Source organism: Mustela nivalis (genome assembly GCF_964662115.1).
Source record: "Mustela nivalis genome assembly, chromosome: X".
NCBI lineage: Eukaryota > Metazoa > Chordata > Mammalia > Carnivora > Mustelidae > Mustela > Mustela nivalis.
The window spans coordinates 133,153,012-133,166,750 of NC_139040.1; the positions used below are offsets into that span (position 1 = coordinate 133,153,012).

The 13,739-nt window shown below is 62.5% G+C and overlaps 1 protein-coding gene across 1 annotated transcript; it reads right to left on the bottom strand.

The window, feature by feature from the left end:
- Positions 1-1,299: 1,299 nt before the first annotated feature.
- LOC309855865 (short stature homeobox protein) lies at positions 1,300-11,812 on the bottom strand. Its single transcript, XM_082716506.1, has 5 exons — positions 11,380-11,812; positions 7,878-8,086; positions 4,008-4,065; positions 3,814-3,902; positions 1,300-2,397 (listed from the first exon to the last, which is right to left on the bottom strand). The coding sequence occupies exons 1-5, from the start codon at positions 11,651-11,653 to the stop codon at positions 2,152-2,154; spliced, it is 876 nt and encodes a 291-aa protein (XP_082572632.1). The 5' UTR covers positions 11,654-11,812; the 3' UTR covers positions 1,300-2,151.
- Between the last annotated feature and the right edge of the window lie 1,927 nt (positions 11,813-13,739).

Here is a 13,739-nt window from a genome sequence, read left to right on the forward strand (position 1 = left end):
CGTGAGTTTTCGGTTGGGGACGGAGAGGTAATGAGGATTCTGTTTAGATTTTTTTCTTTTTAAATGATTATAAGCTTTTCGGAAAGAAAAAAATTAGGGATGTACACATTCTCCTTGCAAACCTCTGCCAAGTGTTCAATTTTAGGACGAGTGCCACTAGCTTTAAGGGATTCGAAATGCACTGTTTGCATTTAAAGCAAATTTCCAGCTGACTTACAGGAACTTTTTTTGTTTGCTTAATTCACAGATGTTTAAAAACTGCGTGTATGAGGGTAACTGTGTAACGTATTAATGTGAGGGGGGGGCTGAAGGGGCCTTTTGGTTTGTATGAAGAGTTTCAGATGACCGCAGTGTGACCTGTCCAAATGCACCCACACTTCAGCTCCACGAAAAGGTAGAAAATGTTCCTTTACGTGGATGGGGGGGGGGATTATTTTTTTCTTAGAACAATTGACCAAAGTTCAGGGAGAAGGAAAGAACATCGCCATCGCCAGATCTGGACGGATCAAAACCTCTTCTGGAATCAGAGTGAACCACGGGAGTTCCGGAAAGGCCAGGCGTGACCCGTGAGGAGCCCTGGGAAGGATGGGGAAGCGGCTTCCGTCTGGGCGGGCCTCGCCGACTAAGGCAAAAACACAGGCGTCCTATCTTCCTCTTCCCGGCAGACCCGACCAGCACTGCCCCCCAGACCCCAGACACGAGGTGCAAAGCACATTGTCCGCAACCCAGGTGCGTCGCTGGGGACCCTAATGCTTTGGTTCTGTCCTGTCAAGCGTGCTTTCCACCGCACACCAGCTTCTAGAATAATTCCCTATTTGGTGCTTTCTCAATCGTGGGGACGGGGCAAGGGGGGAGGGGAGGGACACCGGGAGAAGGAAGACATCGAACCGGGAACAGACTAACCCCGACCAAACGCGATCTCCAAAGTCACCGCCGGAAGGGCCTGTCCCTGCCGCTTCTCTTCCCAGAAACGGCTCCGCCACGGGCCTCACGTCCCGGCCCTGCTGTATCACACTCTGCACACCTCCCTTCCTCCAGATTCCCAGCGCCCTGCACCACCCGTCCCCGCCCATCATCTTGGCGATGGACCCCCGACGGCCAGGCCCGCAGCACACAGGAGGCGGTAAAGCCCTTACAGTTCCAAAGCTGACAGGGTCAAGAGTGCACGGCTATTTTCTTCTTTTTTTTTTTTTTTTTAAATCTATAACATTTACAGTATTGCACTTTTACTGCACTTAATTGCATTTGACTAAAGTTAATGCTGCCTCCGTATTAGACCTAAAAACCACGTGCCCCTGCGTCTCTAGGCGAGTCATTTGCATCTGAATTCGGTAAAAGAGCCCAAGGGTGGGGAACAAGTCAATTCGGGAATCAAATACTGGAAAAGTTATAAAGTCGCCTGGTCTATGGCACAAGAAGGAATCCTACACTCGGTGCTCGGGGACCAGCCGTGCGCATGACAGCGGTGCTGGCAATGCAGGCTCCCCCCCAAGTACGGACACCAGTGGGAGATTCACGTCTCCCGCACCTTCTCCCCACCTTGTCCCGAGGAGGTCGGTGGGCAGACGCGTTTCGTTATTGCTGCAGAGCACGGGGTCCCTAGCCGGGCAGGCGCAAGTCCACGTTGCAATCCACACCGGTCCTTCCGCTCCTCTTCTCCTCGGATGAAAACTTCGTGGCGGTGCGTAAAACGGTGGGCAACCAAGAACTGGCGTCTTCCGCGGAGACCAGCCCCAGATCTTGGCGTGGAGTCGACTCCATGGTCTTCCCAGGTGGGTAGGAGGCCGCATGCACAAGGTGGGTAGGGGCGCTGGCGGCAGCAGAGGAGGACGCGCGAGGCTCCCCGGGGCTCAGGGTCCCAGGACGCACAGACTGCGTGGCCGAGGGCTGGGTTGGCTGCTCTGACCTTCACCCGCTCTCTTCCGCACAGTCTCGGCGAGAGTCTGGCGGGGTCCTGAGGTGCCGGAAGGCCCCCCGCCCTGGACCAGTGGGGGGCCCGGTGCTGCCCCAGGCAGGGAGGCCGCTGCACCCGGGCCCGCGCCCTCGCTCCGGGGCTTCCGTGCGGCCGTCCGGGGGCGCAGAGGGGTCGAGTGCAGGACGCAGCGCGGGCGGGGTCGTGGGGCCGGGGCTGGGCGCGGGGCTGGCGGCGGGTCAGAGCCCCAAGGCCTCGGCGTGCTTACGCGCCTTGAGCCGCAGGTCGGCGATGCTGGAGTTCTTGCTGTTGCTTTTGGCCGCGGCGGCCACGACAGCAGCGGCCGAGGCGGACTCGGCCAGCGACGCGATGGGCAGCCCGAAGGGCGGCGGCGGGAACATCAGGTAGGGCGCGTGCGCCGCCAGGTGCGGGTGTAGGTGCGGGTGCGCGTGCGCCACGCCTTCCAGCTGCAGCTGCGCCTGGACCTGCGGGGCAGACCCGGCAGTTAGGCCGGCTGCGGACCGGCCTTTCCCGCCCCGACGGGCCTTGGGGAGCCCCCTTCCCTCACCCAGGGACCATCCCCCCCCCAGCCAGGGGAGTCGGACTGTCTTCTGGACGCGTGCGAACGCGGGGGCCTCTGACTGCTCTGGAGAGTCTCAGCATCTCGCGCACCCGCCGGGCCCTGGGGCGCCCACACCCTGTCCTGGCAGGCCTCCCCTCCTCGAGAAAGCCTCAATGTCTCTGAACCTGTGACGTGTTCCTGAGCCGGGCTCCGGACCCCCGTCTCACATCCGCCCGGGGCGACTCTGACAAGCACGACCGACCGACTGTCCGTGTTCCAAGGGCCTAATTCTGGCGGGACCCCATGGCTGACCCCAAGTCGGGGAGCCGTTCTGTGGTGCGGGGAGGCCGCCCCGCCCCGGAGGAAGGGGTGCAGCAGGGGCGGAAGACGGCGCGGAGGGTCCTTTCCGGCTTGGGCACCTTGAGTCGGACAGCCCCGGGCTCCAGCGCCCGCTCCACTCTCAGGTGTCTAGTGCTGACACCGTCCACCACCCACTCCCTAGATGACCCGCGGGGGCCCCCAGCAAACACGGATCCAAATATAAACCCAGGCCTGGTCCTTGGAGCAAAACAGCTCCGTGGGGGGGTGGGGGAGGGGTTGAGAGGGGTGGGGAGTGGCCACGCCTCCACTAGTCCCAGAGCACCCCTGCTCGCCCCAGCATAAGTGCTCCACACCCCCCAACGTTGGATCGCCAAGGGGCGCACCCCAGGGTCGTGCGCTGGGACGAGGCAGGGAGCGCGCGGGCTCTGCGCTCTCACTCTGAGGACAGGCGCCTGCCCCGCGCAGCTTCCACCGCCCACCATAGCTGGTCCCAAGCCGAACGCAGCCCCTGGGGCCTGCGGACACCCTAGCCACTCCTGTCCAGGGAGAACAGCTCTTGCCCGCTGGGATCCCCAGACCCTGAGCCCCAGGAGCCCAGCTGGGAGGTGGGGAGCCAGGTTCGGCAACAGCCTGGGCCCAGACAGCCCCCCCTCGAGGCCGTGGGGGAGGCAAGTTGGGGTTCGGTACACACACAGGACCTCACACCCAAGTGCGAGCAACCCTGCCCCTCCACCCCCAAGCAGGAAGCCTGGGTGGGTGGGATTTTTTTTTTTTTTAATTTTTTCACTCCGATTTTTGTAAAATCGTGTTTGGGTTTCTACCCTGGCCCTCCCAAAGGTGAGCCTTGGAGTTTTACAGGGTGATTTTAATACGTGCCAACGGGTCTATAAATGCCGCCTTGTAAAGGCGGCAGCCTTTCTTCCGCGGGGGCGGGAGCAGCCGGGGGAGGCCGGACGCCAGGGAGGCGGGGAGGTGGCGGGGCCCCGCGCGCGGCTCAGAAGGAAGAAAAACGCGCTACCTGTTGGAAAGGCATTCGCAGGGCGCCCATGTTGACGTAGGGCGCAACCCTGCAGGCGTCCAGGTGGCTGGCGGTGCCCAGGATAACGCCTGCAAGGGAAGAAAGGAGCCATGTAGACCACCGGGGTCTTGCGCGCGCCCAGGAGGCCTCCGCACGCGCCCCCCACGTCCGCCGCCCTCCTGGGCACCACCCACCTTTATGCATCTGGTTCTCCTGCTTGCGGCACTTGGCTCTTCGGTTCTGGAACCAGACCTGAGGACAGAGCAGACACACGCGCAGCCCCGTGAGCCCGACGGCCTCTGAAGCTGAGGCTGCTCGCCAGCACCACGGTAGACGAGGCGCGGGGGGCGCGCGCAGGGGGCGCACGCAGGTCCCACGCGGACGGGGCACAGAGGCCCTGTGCCTCTCAGGGCGCAATAGAGCCCTCTCCCGCCCAACCGAGCCCTCGCCCTCCCGTAGACCTACAGCCGCGCATTCCCAAACTCCCTTCTGGGCCCTGCCTGGTCCCCAAGGCCAGAGGCCTTCACACCCACATGCAGTAAGGCCTGCGAGCTGCCACAGCGGACGGATTCGAGAACTTTCCACAATCGTGGTGGGCATTCCGTCCTCCACTCCGCCAGCCCCTGGGACAGCCTGACCTTCCCCCTGGCAGACCTTAGCCACCAAGGAAGGGGGTGCACGGCCTGAGTAGGAGCTTCAAAGGCGACCTCCCTCCCCCAAACTGGAGACACCCCGAGTCCAGAAACTTCCATGTTCTCCTTGGAAGCCAGGAAGGTCCCGTTTAATATGAAGAAGTCATGAACGTCCTGGATGCATGAAATGGGGGCAACCCCATAATTTCCGGCACCAGCCTCTCTGCACAAAACAAAACGAAACAAAACACCTAACTCTTGGAGAAAGGGTATTAGTGGGATCCTCCTGGGTGCAGCGAGACGCACAGGTGTGCCGTCAAAATTGGGGCGCACAGGGTTCCCCCCAAAAGCTTCCTCCTCGCTCCCCGCATTCAAGAGCTCCCCCTCTCCTCCAGACAGCTCTGGTCCTTGAGCACAGGGTCCCTCAGGCTGTGCCTGATGAAATGCCGAGGACCCTCCCTCCATATTCTCAGCCACTGAGTTTTTCCTAAGGCTTTCTCCTCCGGAAGCTTTGTCGCCGCTCTCACTGACCCTCACAGCCGCGATGGCTGGCAGTGACCACGCAGGGTAATTAGCACCAAGACACCCCTCCCTCGGGCCACTCTGCCCGGGTAGCTTGGTGCCCTGAGCTCCCGGGGCTGCAAGCAGAGAGTGTGGCTGCTTCCCGACCCCCACTGCCCGCGGGGAGGAGCCTCTGCACACAAGGCAGATTAGAAACCTTAACTTTTCCTCTCCAGACCCTTAAGAGGAGGGTTTTTGTCCAAGTCTGGGCTATTGCCCACCCACCCTTGAGAACTGGCTTTCCAGACGCTCATGGGGACAGGCTACAGGGAGCTCGGAAAACTTTCAGCACGTTCCCGTGAAAAGTTTTCCCCGTCCTGTCACCCTCGCTCCGCACCCCAAGGTCCGCAAACCTTTCCTCGCATCTGCAAAGCCTGCGCTGACAATGCCTCCTCTCTCACCCCCACAAGGAGCCTCCACCAGACTCTTCCCCACCCCAGGAGCACCCCTGATGGCACTGGACCCCTTGGGACCCGGCCGCAACCCCTCCCTCTCCTCGGGGCACTCAGGAGACCGAGGCCGGGGGCAAGCTCTGCCCCCAGTGCGGGCACTTTTCAAAAACAGAATCGTCTGTAACTCCGGAAGTCGAAGCTGGCTTTCCTCGCCGGGTGGGTAGTGAGGGGTGGGGGGCTCTGAGGGGGGGGAGGTGCGATTATGAAGAAAAGTGATGCATTAGCCCTCGCGCGAAGCGATAATAAATCAGTCTTGGGGTGATTCACGATCAATTCCAATTAGTCCTGAGTATGCTAAGTGAAGTACAGTACACTGGTTTAGGGCTTATATCTTCATTAAGGGCTAGTCACTGATTTCTTTCACAAATGGTGTAATCTGATTTCTTTTTGATTTCCATTACAGACAGTGAATAATGACATTTAATTTAGCTCTGCGCCATAAACCCGAAGATATTTGTTGTAATTAAATTACCTCCTGCCCCTCACTGTGGTCTCATAACTTTCCATTATAACCCTGACAGCTGTGGGATACGAGGTGCCACAGCGACACTAAAAATAAAAGGTTAATAAGGAACAGCTTCCGTAGGATCCCCAATTTATTTACAGCAAATTCCCACACTAAATTGAAACTCTATCCTTTAACAACCCGGGACACGCTGTACCGAAAAGGATTACCGAACCCTTCGGAGACGGGAATCACGCCCCGAGTTCCAACTCGGTCCCCTGCGCTGGCCGCTACGCACCCCCCCCCAAGACCCCCGCGTCGTCTGCGGGATGACCCATTCGTTTTCACTAATTGATTTTTATGAGCCCGTCTGCCTCCCCTTCATCCTGTGATGCTTTTCCCCCGTGGCCACCAGAAAATGATTCCTACTGTTCGATCCCCGTGTTTGTTTTTATGATTATTTACAGTCGTTAAATTTTAATGCACCTCTGCACGGATCGCCACGCACGACGCCCCTCTCCCCTCGCCCCCGCCTTGACGTTTTAGGGCTTTCTCAAGGTCCGCAAAGCACCCAAGAACCAATTTCCTGCCACTCCGTCCCTCGTGCTAAGGTGTTCCTCGGTAATAGACTACCGAAAGAAATAGTGGACAATTAAATTAGAAGTAATTTATTTTTATAGAAACAGTACATCAAGGCCTGGGAGATATTACAGAACCCAGGCCGAGAGACACCGGGAAGATGACATAAAAGTTGATGTCCCCTTCAGCGAAAGTTTAATCTTTTCATTAATTTATACGGGGCAGTGTCATCTATCTTCCCCGAGAAGGGTGGCCGGTGAAAAAAGACACCCTGAGCAGCAGCGAGGGCCGCCGCTCTTTGCCAGGGGGGTGGCCACAGAGGTCCCAACGGCCTGGACCCACTGGACGAGGCAGTCCAGACCTACTCTGCGCCCACACGTGGGTCCCGCCTTGTAGGGAGGCTCTCTGTCTGCCGGCTCTGGGGACCAGAGCTGGAAATGGCTGTGGGATATTGCATTTCAACCCAAGAAAACCCATTATTTGCTGCAGCCACATGGGAAGCTGCAAGGGGGCCTCGGATGAAAAAAAAAAAATTTTTTTTTTCAAATTAAAGATTCCGTAACACAGTATCTGCAAAACTCCTTTGTGTTTTCATTTTGCAAGTCAGCGCGAGGGGGACGGGGTGTTGGACTGTGTTGGTCTTGTAAGAAACGGGAAACTCGGGCCTTCAGGGCGCTGTGCCGTTCACGCGGACCCCTCCCCGCTTGGCAATATTAATTCCGTTTATTTAAAACCGGTCCCCAGAGCCCCGAGAGGCTGACCCGCTTTCCCTGGCTCTCCCTGGCGCTGCTGTCCTGCTCAGAGCCTTGAAGAAGGACTGCCGGGGAGCTCTAGGCCCGACCTCCCAGGTGGGGTCTGCGTTTCCCGCGGAGGAAGCGAGTCTCTGCCACCCTCCCCCATAAATGCATTAATCAATTTAACTCAACGTTGCTAATGCCCAGGAAGGGCTTCCCAGAGCGTCCCCTCCGCGCACGTGCTGGACACGCCCAGGGCCCCAGCAGACAGCGGCTCGGCAGATGGGACATCATGAATTCATGCGCCCGCGCCCCCCGCCCCGCGCCCCCCCCCCACGCCCGGGCTAATCCGGCCCCGCGCGGGCAGCCGCCGAGCTCATCAACAGGCCCCGTGTGCGCGACTCCCCCGAGCTCGCCCCTCGCCTCTCCTCCCTGTGGAGCGGGAGGGAGGGGGCCCCGAGCCTCGGAAGGGAGGAGGGAACAGGCCCAGTGGAGAGAGGTGAAGAGACATCCCAGTGCCCGACCACCTCGACGTGCAGGGGCCTCGCCCTTCGCAGGAACCGTGCGACCCACCGGCGAAAGGCCTGCAGCCCGGGCCGAGCCGGCGCGCCCCGGGGACCCGGCGAGGCCCGGGTGGCGGGGCCGGGCCGCGCGCTCCTACCTGCACACGCGCCTCCGAGAGCCCCAGGCGCTGGCTGAGCTCCTCGCGCATGAAGGCGTCGGGGTAGTGGGTCTCGTCGAAGAGCCGCTCCAGCTCGTTGAGCTGCTCCAGCGTGAAGTTGGTGCGGCTGCGCCGCTGCTTCAGCTTCGTCTGGCCGTCCTCGTCCTCCGACTTCACGTCCTCGCGCTTCTCCTTGCTCTCGTACATACCTGCGGGCGGGCGGAGCGCACGGGGCTGAGCGCGCACGGCTCCCCCGCGCGCCCTGCCGGTCCCCGCGGGCCGCGCGCGGGAGGAGGAGGCCTGCGGCGAAGGCTTCTGCGCCACGCGGCTGAAATCCAAGTGTGAGCGAGCGGAGGACGGGGCCCCAGCCGCCAAGGCGCCCCGACCGCGGGGCAGCGTCAGGTCGATAAAGCGGACTGGCGGGGCGCGAGGGGGAACGCACGTCTTTGCTTACAACTCGGGCATGGGCGGCGCCGGGTTTTCTGGCCCTCATCTCGCCACGGTTTCCTTAATTTTGCCTCTTGACACGCTGACATAGCCTGACCTCCACTCTCACTCTCCCCCTGCCTCTCGGGACTGGGGTGTAAAGTATTATTTTAAGTCCAAGAAGTTTGGGCAGAATGCCCCGAGTGTGCGTCCCGCAAAGGGTGCGAGGCAGACCCGGGCCAGCCTGCGGTGCAGGCCTGGAAACCCCGCTGCCCCTGCGTTGCTGAGCCGCAGGACGCGGGCCGTGCCAGGCGGGTCGGAGCTTCCCTCCCCGAGGCTGTGGAGCTCAGCGCGCGCGAGGCCCCTACCCTGGTCTCTTTTTCAGAGCATTGGACCAAAGCTCCTACCCTATGCACACTGTGGGGTCTGGGGGTGCCTGGAAAAAAAGCAGGGTCCTCCTGCTGGCCCTCTCCCATTCTCCTCTGCTTCACATATATGCACGCGCGGTGACACACACACCCCACCGGGACCCCAACGGTGGTACTTTCGTAGTCCAAAAAAAAAAAAAAAAAAAGGTATTAGCATCTGTACTTGCTGGAGGGAGGTGACTGGGGGCTCCAGCATCCGGTAAGAATGTCAGCATTTTGATTCTAACTCAGAGACCTCCCCTTCCCTCTCCTAGGAAACGCAGGGCCTCCCCAAGTTCAGAAATTTAAAAATAAAAGGCAGTCCTCCTAACCCGTGGCTGGCGGGGCGGGTACAGGGCCGCCTGCGTCTCCGGGGGGGCTTTCTCTCCAGCAGAACTTGCTGGACACCGGCAGAGAGCATCTCCGTGCCCTAAACGGACGTCCCCGGGTGTCAAGAAGAGGCTGGCCTTTGGCGGAATCTGCCCGCACAGACCCCGCTTCTGAAGCAGAGAAGGCCGCTCCATTCCCCAGCCCAGAAACTTACCAAGAGGGAAAGACCGAAAGCGGCTGTGGGGAGACTCTGCCTCTCCATCAAGACTCCTGACCGCTGGGCTCTCGACCCCAGCCTGGATTTTTAAATCCGCTTCCACCCCCTGAAAGCACCGCGTTGCCAGAAACACCCCGCTTCTTTCCCAGTCGCAAATCCTGTCCTAGAGGCGGCCCCTCACTCTTCCTTCCTCCCTGTCTCTGATGTCTGACCCCAGGGACTGATCCCAGCTGACACGCCGGCCTTCAAAGTCCTTAAGAACCGGCGGCACAGACTCGCATGCTCGGGAAGGGAGGACCCGTGGTGCAGGAGCCCAAGACCTCCGGGTTTCTTCTGGAACCCCAAGATCTCCCAGACTTTCATCTTGCTCCCGTTTTACAAATGCACCAGGGGTGAGCCCGGCCAGGGGTCTGTGCGCCCAGCCCAGGGGGAACGGTACAGCTGGTAGGAAAGAAGCCCCCTTCTGCTCTGTCCTTCTGGAAAGGCCCTGCGTGTACTCCGTTCTCTTTCTGAGGCCCCCTTTTCTGGGGTCCGATGCCTCGGCAATCTCGGTGAAAGGGGGCGGTGAGAGGGGGGACGAGGAGGGACCCGACCTCTAGGAAGGAGGAGGGGAACCGGTCGGGAACCACGGAGGTCAGCCCTGGGTGCTATCAGCCTCTCAAGTCCCGTGTAGGCCCGGGGTCTCACCCAGGCGACAGCTGTGTCTTGTTCAAAGCAAACTCTGTAAATGATAGAGCGAGGGGTGACCCACGGTGCCCGGGGGTGGGGGAACCCTGAAGTAAGGCAGCTCAGGCCCAGCCACCTGGGTGGCCAGCGGTCAGGGGCTGATCTGTAAGACTCTGCCGGCGTGCTGCTTCCACAGGTCAAGGCCTCGTAAAGACATCTAGGTCATCGGCACCGTTTCAAGGCCATGGCCTAGGACTCTGCCCCTCGGAGACCCCAAGTATAGGGTCCCCAAGAGCAGGAGGCATGGGCTTCTTGGGTCAGGGGAGCTGTCTGTCCCGGGGAGGTCTAGTTATAGCAGGACCAGCACAGGGACAGCGTGTGGAACAGAGCCCGTGGAGGCCAATGGCTGGGCTCTGTATTTCCTCTTTGTAATGAAAAAGAGACGTTCGACCAAATTCAAACTGTGCCCCCCACCCCCAAGAAATCCAGCCCATTTTAGGCCTCTGATTGACCGGTGCTGGTTGCGCTGTTTGGTCTGAAACCCCTGGGGCTGGGACCACCCCTGCCCAGCTAGGAGAGCCCCCATGAACCTTCCGTATCCCCCGACCCAGCAACGGCGGGAACCTAGGCGACCTTATCCGGAGAGGCAGAAAAGACGGAGGCGTCTGCACCAGAGCCGGCTGCGCTCTGACAGCCTGGGGTCCTGAGGCCGCCTGCGCACCCCCCCAACTGCCCGAGGCCTTCACTTCGCGTCCAGACCCGGGCCACCTGCGGGCGCGGGAGTGGTTTTAATTTAGAGGCCCGCCTCAGCTGAGATCAAGCCTCGAGGTTCAAGGGGAAAGTTTTTAAAGAGGAAACAGCGCGGAGAGCGTTCACCAGGCGGGAGAGGCGACTGCGCGCGATCGCCCCGGGACCACCGGCCCGCGCGTCCTCTACGCCTGCCCCTTTCAAATGCTCGCGACGCCAGGAGGCGGTGGGCGCCGGGAGAGATGCGCGTGGATCTCTCCTCGTGCGCGCTGCGGAGTAGCCTCCAGGAGGACTGGGCGGCCCACAGGCACGTACCCAGCGGCCCCTACAGCGGACCGCTGCTTTCAGGCTCATCCGCCCCGATGGACCCCCACCCCGGGGAAGTTCCCGCTGCGACGCCGGGCGCCAGCGGCGGGGAGCAGCCGGTCCTCAGGCAGCACTTGTGCCCAGCCCCTGCCCACCCTCGGCTCCCCTCGCCTCCTGTCCTGTGTTCGCATTTTCCTTTCTTTCTTACGCAAAGACTGGCGGCGGGTTGCCGGGGCCTTTCCGTCGAGCGTGGCTGTGAATTCAGAGTTTGGGGTGGAATTCGGAGCGAGCCGCGGCGCCCGGGGCCTCCCCAGGCGCGCGGAGCGAGGGGCAGGCGGGCGGGCTCGGTGGCGAGGAGGCGCCGTCCCCGGGAGGGCCCCGGAGCGGCGTCCGGCGAGCTTACCTTCCGCAGCCCTCCCCGCGCCGAACTCTTTCAGCTTGTCCTTGTCGTTGTCCACGTGGTCCTTAAACAGATGCACCGAACAGTGGCCACTGCCCTCCGTAATGTCCTGGAGGCTGGATTCCGAGCTCCCCAGCTCCCGGGAGCGCGCCAGTCCGCTCTCCAAAACTTCCCGGTACGTGATCGAATCCTTCTTGCCGCCGCCGCCGCCGCCGCCGCCGCCCTCCTTGCTTTTCTGGTCAAAAGATTTGGATACAAAAGCCGTGAGTTCCTCCATGGCTGCGCGGGGGCTGCGGGGTCCGCGGGGCTCGGCGGCGCCGGCTGGGAGCGGGGCTGAGGTCCGCACGCCTCCCCGCGCGGAGAGGACGGTCCGTGCGAGGGTGGATGCCTCCCGCTGTTATTTATGCGTTTCAATTTGAGATCTCACTATTTATACAAGGCCGCGTCCGCCCAACCCCCCGCGCTCCCTGTCTTCAGCAATTACGGCTCCCGGCTCGGCGGCGGGCGCACGCAGAGACGCTATGTCTCCCCCACCTCCAGTCCGGCAATTGGCTTTCTTCTCATTTCATCACTGTTTGGCGTCTGGGCACCTTGGTGTGGAGAGGTGAAGATCCAATTTTGGGAAGGGAGAGGGGGAGAGCGCGCGCGCGCGCGAGCGGGCGCGGGCGGCGGAGCCCCACACAGGTACCCGCATGCCCTCAATGCCTGGAGAAACCGAACTCGAGGAGCTGGTCGATGGTGACGAGGTCCTCGCCGGCCGGCACAGCCTGGAGCCCAGCAGGCCCAAGCCGGGGAACCTGTCCCCGCAGGACGCGTCCGCGCGCGCGGCACTGCGGAGACACGCCGAGGGGACCCCGGGCGCCGGGGACGCGCGATCCACAGAGGAGAATCGGCTGCGACTCGGAGATGCGGTTGGATGACGGGCCGGACCCGCCGGCGCGGCCCGCGGAGCGAGCGGTTGGCAGCCGGTGCGCACGGCGGCACCGGTAAACGGCTTGAGGACCCCGAAAGGGGGAGGAACGGGGCTCGCGTCTACGCGAGCGTGGACGCCGGAACCTCGGCGGCGGGGGCGGCGAAAAGCGGCTGGCAGACCTCGGAGGAGCCGGCGCCGCGGAGGCCCGGGACTGGGAGGCCGCGTGCGCCCGGAGCGCGCGGGGTGCGGACTCGGAGGCAGCCGCGGCTGGCGGGGAGACCTGATTTGTACGCGGCGGTCCTTCGGGCACGCGCTAGCGTCCGCGCGGCGGCACCGAGGCAGCCTCCTCTCCAGCCCTTCCGGGAACCCGGAGCCGAGGATATTTATTTGGGGGAAATCGAGGTATTTCTGGTTGTGCCACGCTTTCCCTCGCCCCCTTTCCAAGGCTGAGGACGACCCACTTTCTCAACGGCACCACGAAGTCAGTTGGCAACACCGGAAGTCAAGCCTGCCATCCCGTCTGCAAATAAAGTTGACTTTCCCCGCCTCCCCCCTCTTTTATCTGTCACCTCGCCCGGTCTCCCCCTGCCCCACTCCCGCGGGAGTCCGGGCCCGGCTCGGGGCGGCGCTGCGGGCGAAGGGGGAGCTGGCAGGCTTTGGAGGGCCTCGTTCTGCGCGCTCCGGAGGCCCTGCCTGCTCGGACCGTTTGGGAATCCGGGTCCGGGACCCGGGCCCCCCTGGGCGGGACCCCCGCGTTCCGTGCAGCGCGGCGCCGCGGGAACCCCGCGACGGGAACGGTTTCTCCGGAAATCGTGGGGCCTGCGTGCAGTCACTCGGGGTCCGGCCGCAGGGGCCTCGGTCTGGGGAGGGGCAGGGGGTGTCCCCCCGCCACTCGGGAAGAGGAGGAGGAGCAGACCGGCTCCTTCCCCGCCGCGCTCCCCCCTCCCCCGTTTCGCTCTCGCCCGTCTCTCCCCTCCTACTCTCCCTCCCTCTCCCCACTTCCCCTCCGACGCCTCGCCCTCCATCCTGCGCCGCGGAGCTCTGCGCGGCTGCCTCTCCGCGCCGGCCCGGGCTGCTCGGCCCCGCGAGCGGCGGGGTCGGGCTGGGGGGTTTCCGAGGCCGCCGCCTCCTGCGGACTTCAAAGGCGAAAGGCGAGGAAGCCCTCCCAACGTAACAAACAGGTCTTTGTCACCGCGGCCCTCTAATCAAAGCGGAGGCGCGCGGGTATCACACGGAATCACCAAGAGCCCCTCATGCATTATGCATGCCGCGGGGCGGCGGGGAAAACGCCGAGGGCTCGCGCCCCGAGCGGTGCGCGGGGCGCGCGGGGTGAGGGCGCGGGGCGGCCCCGCAGTTGACAGTCCTCGCCCGGCGGAGCCCCCACCCCACCCCACCCCCGCCCCGGAAACCGTGAGGGGAGGAGCTTCTGCCCCACGGGGTCTCCAGATGC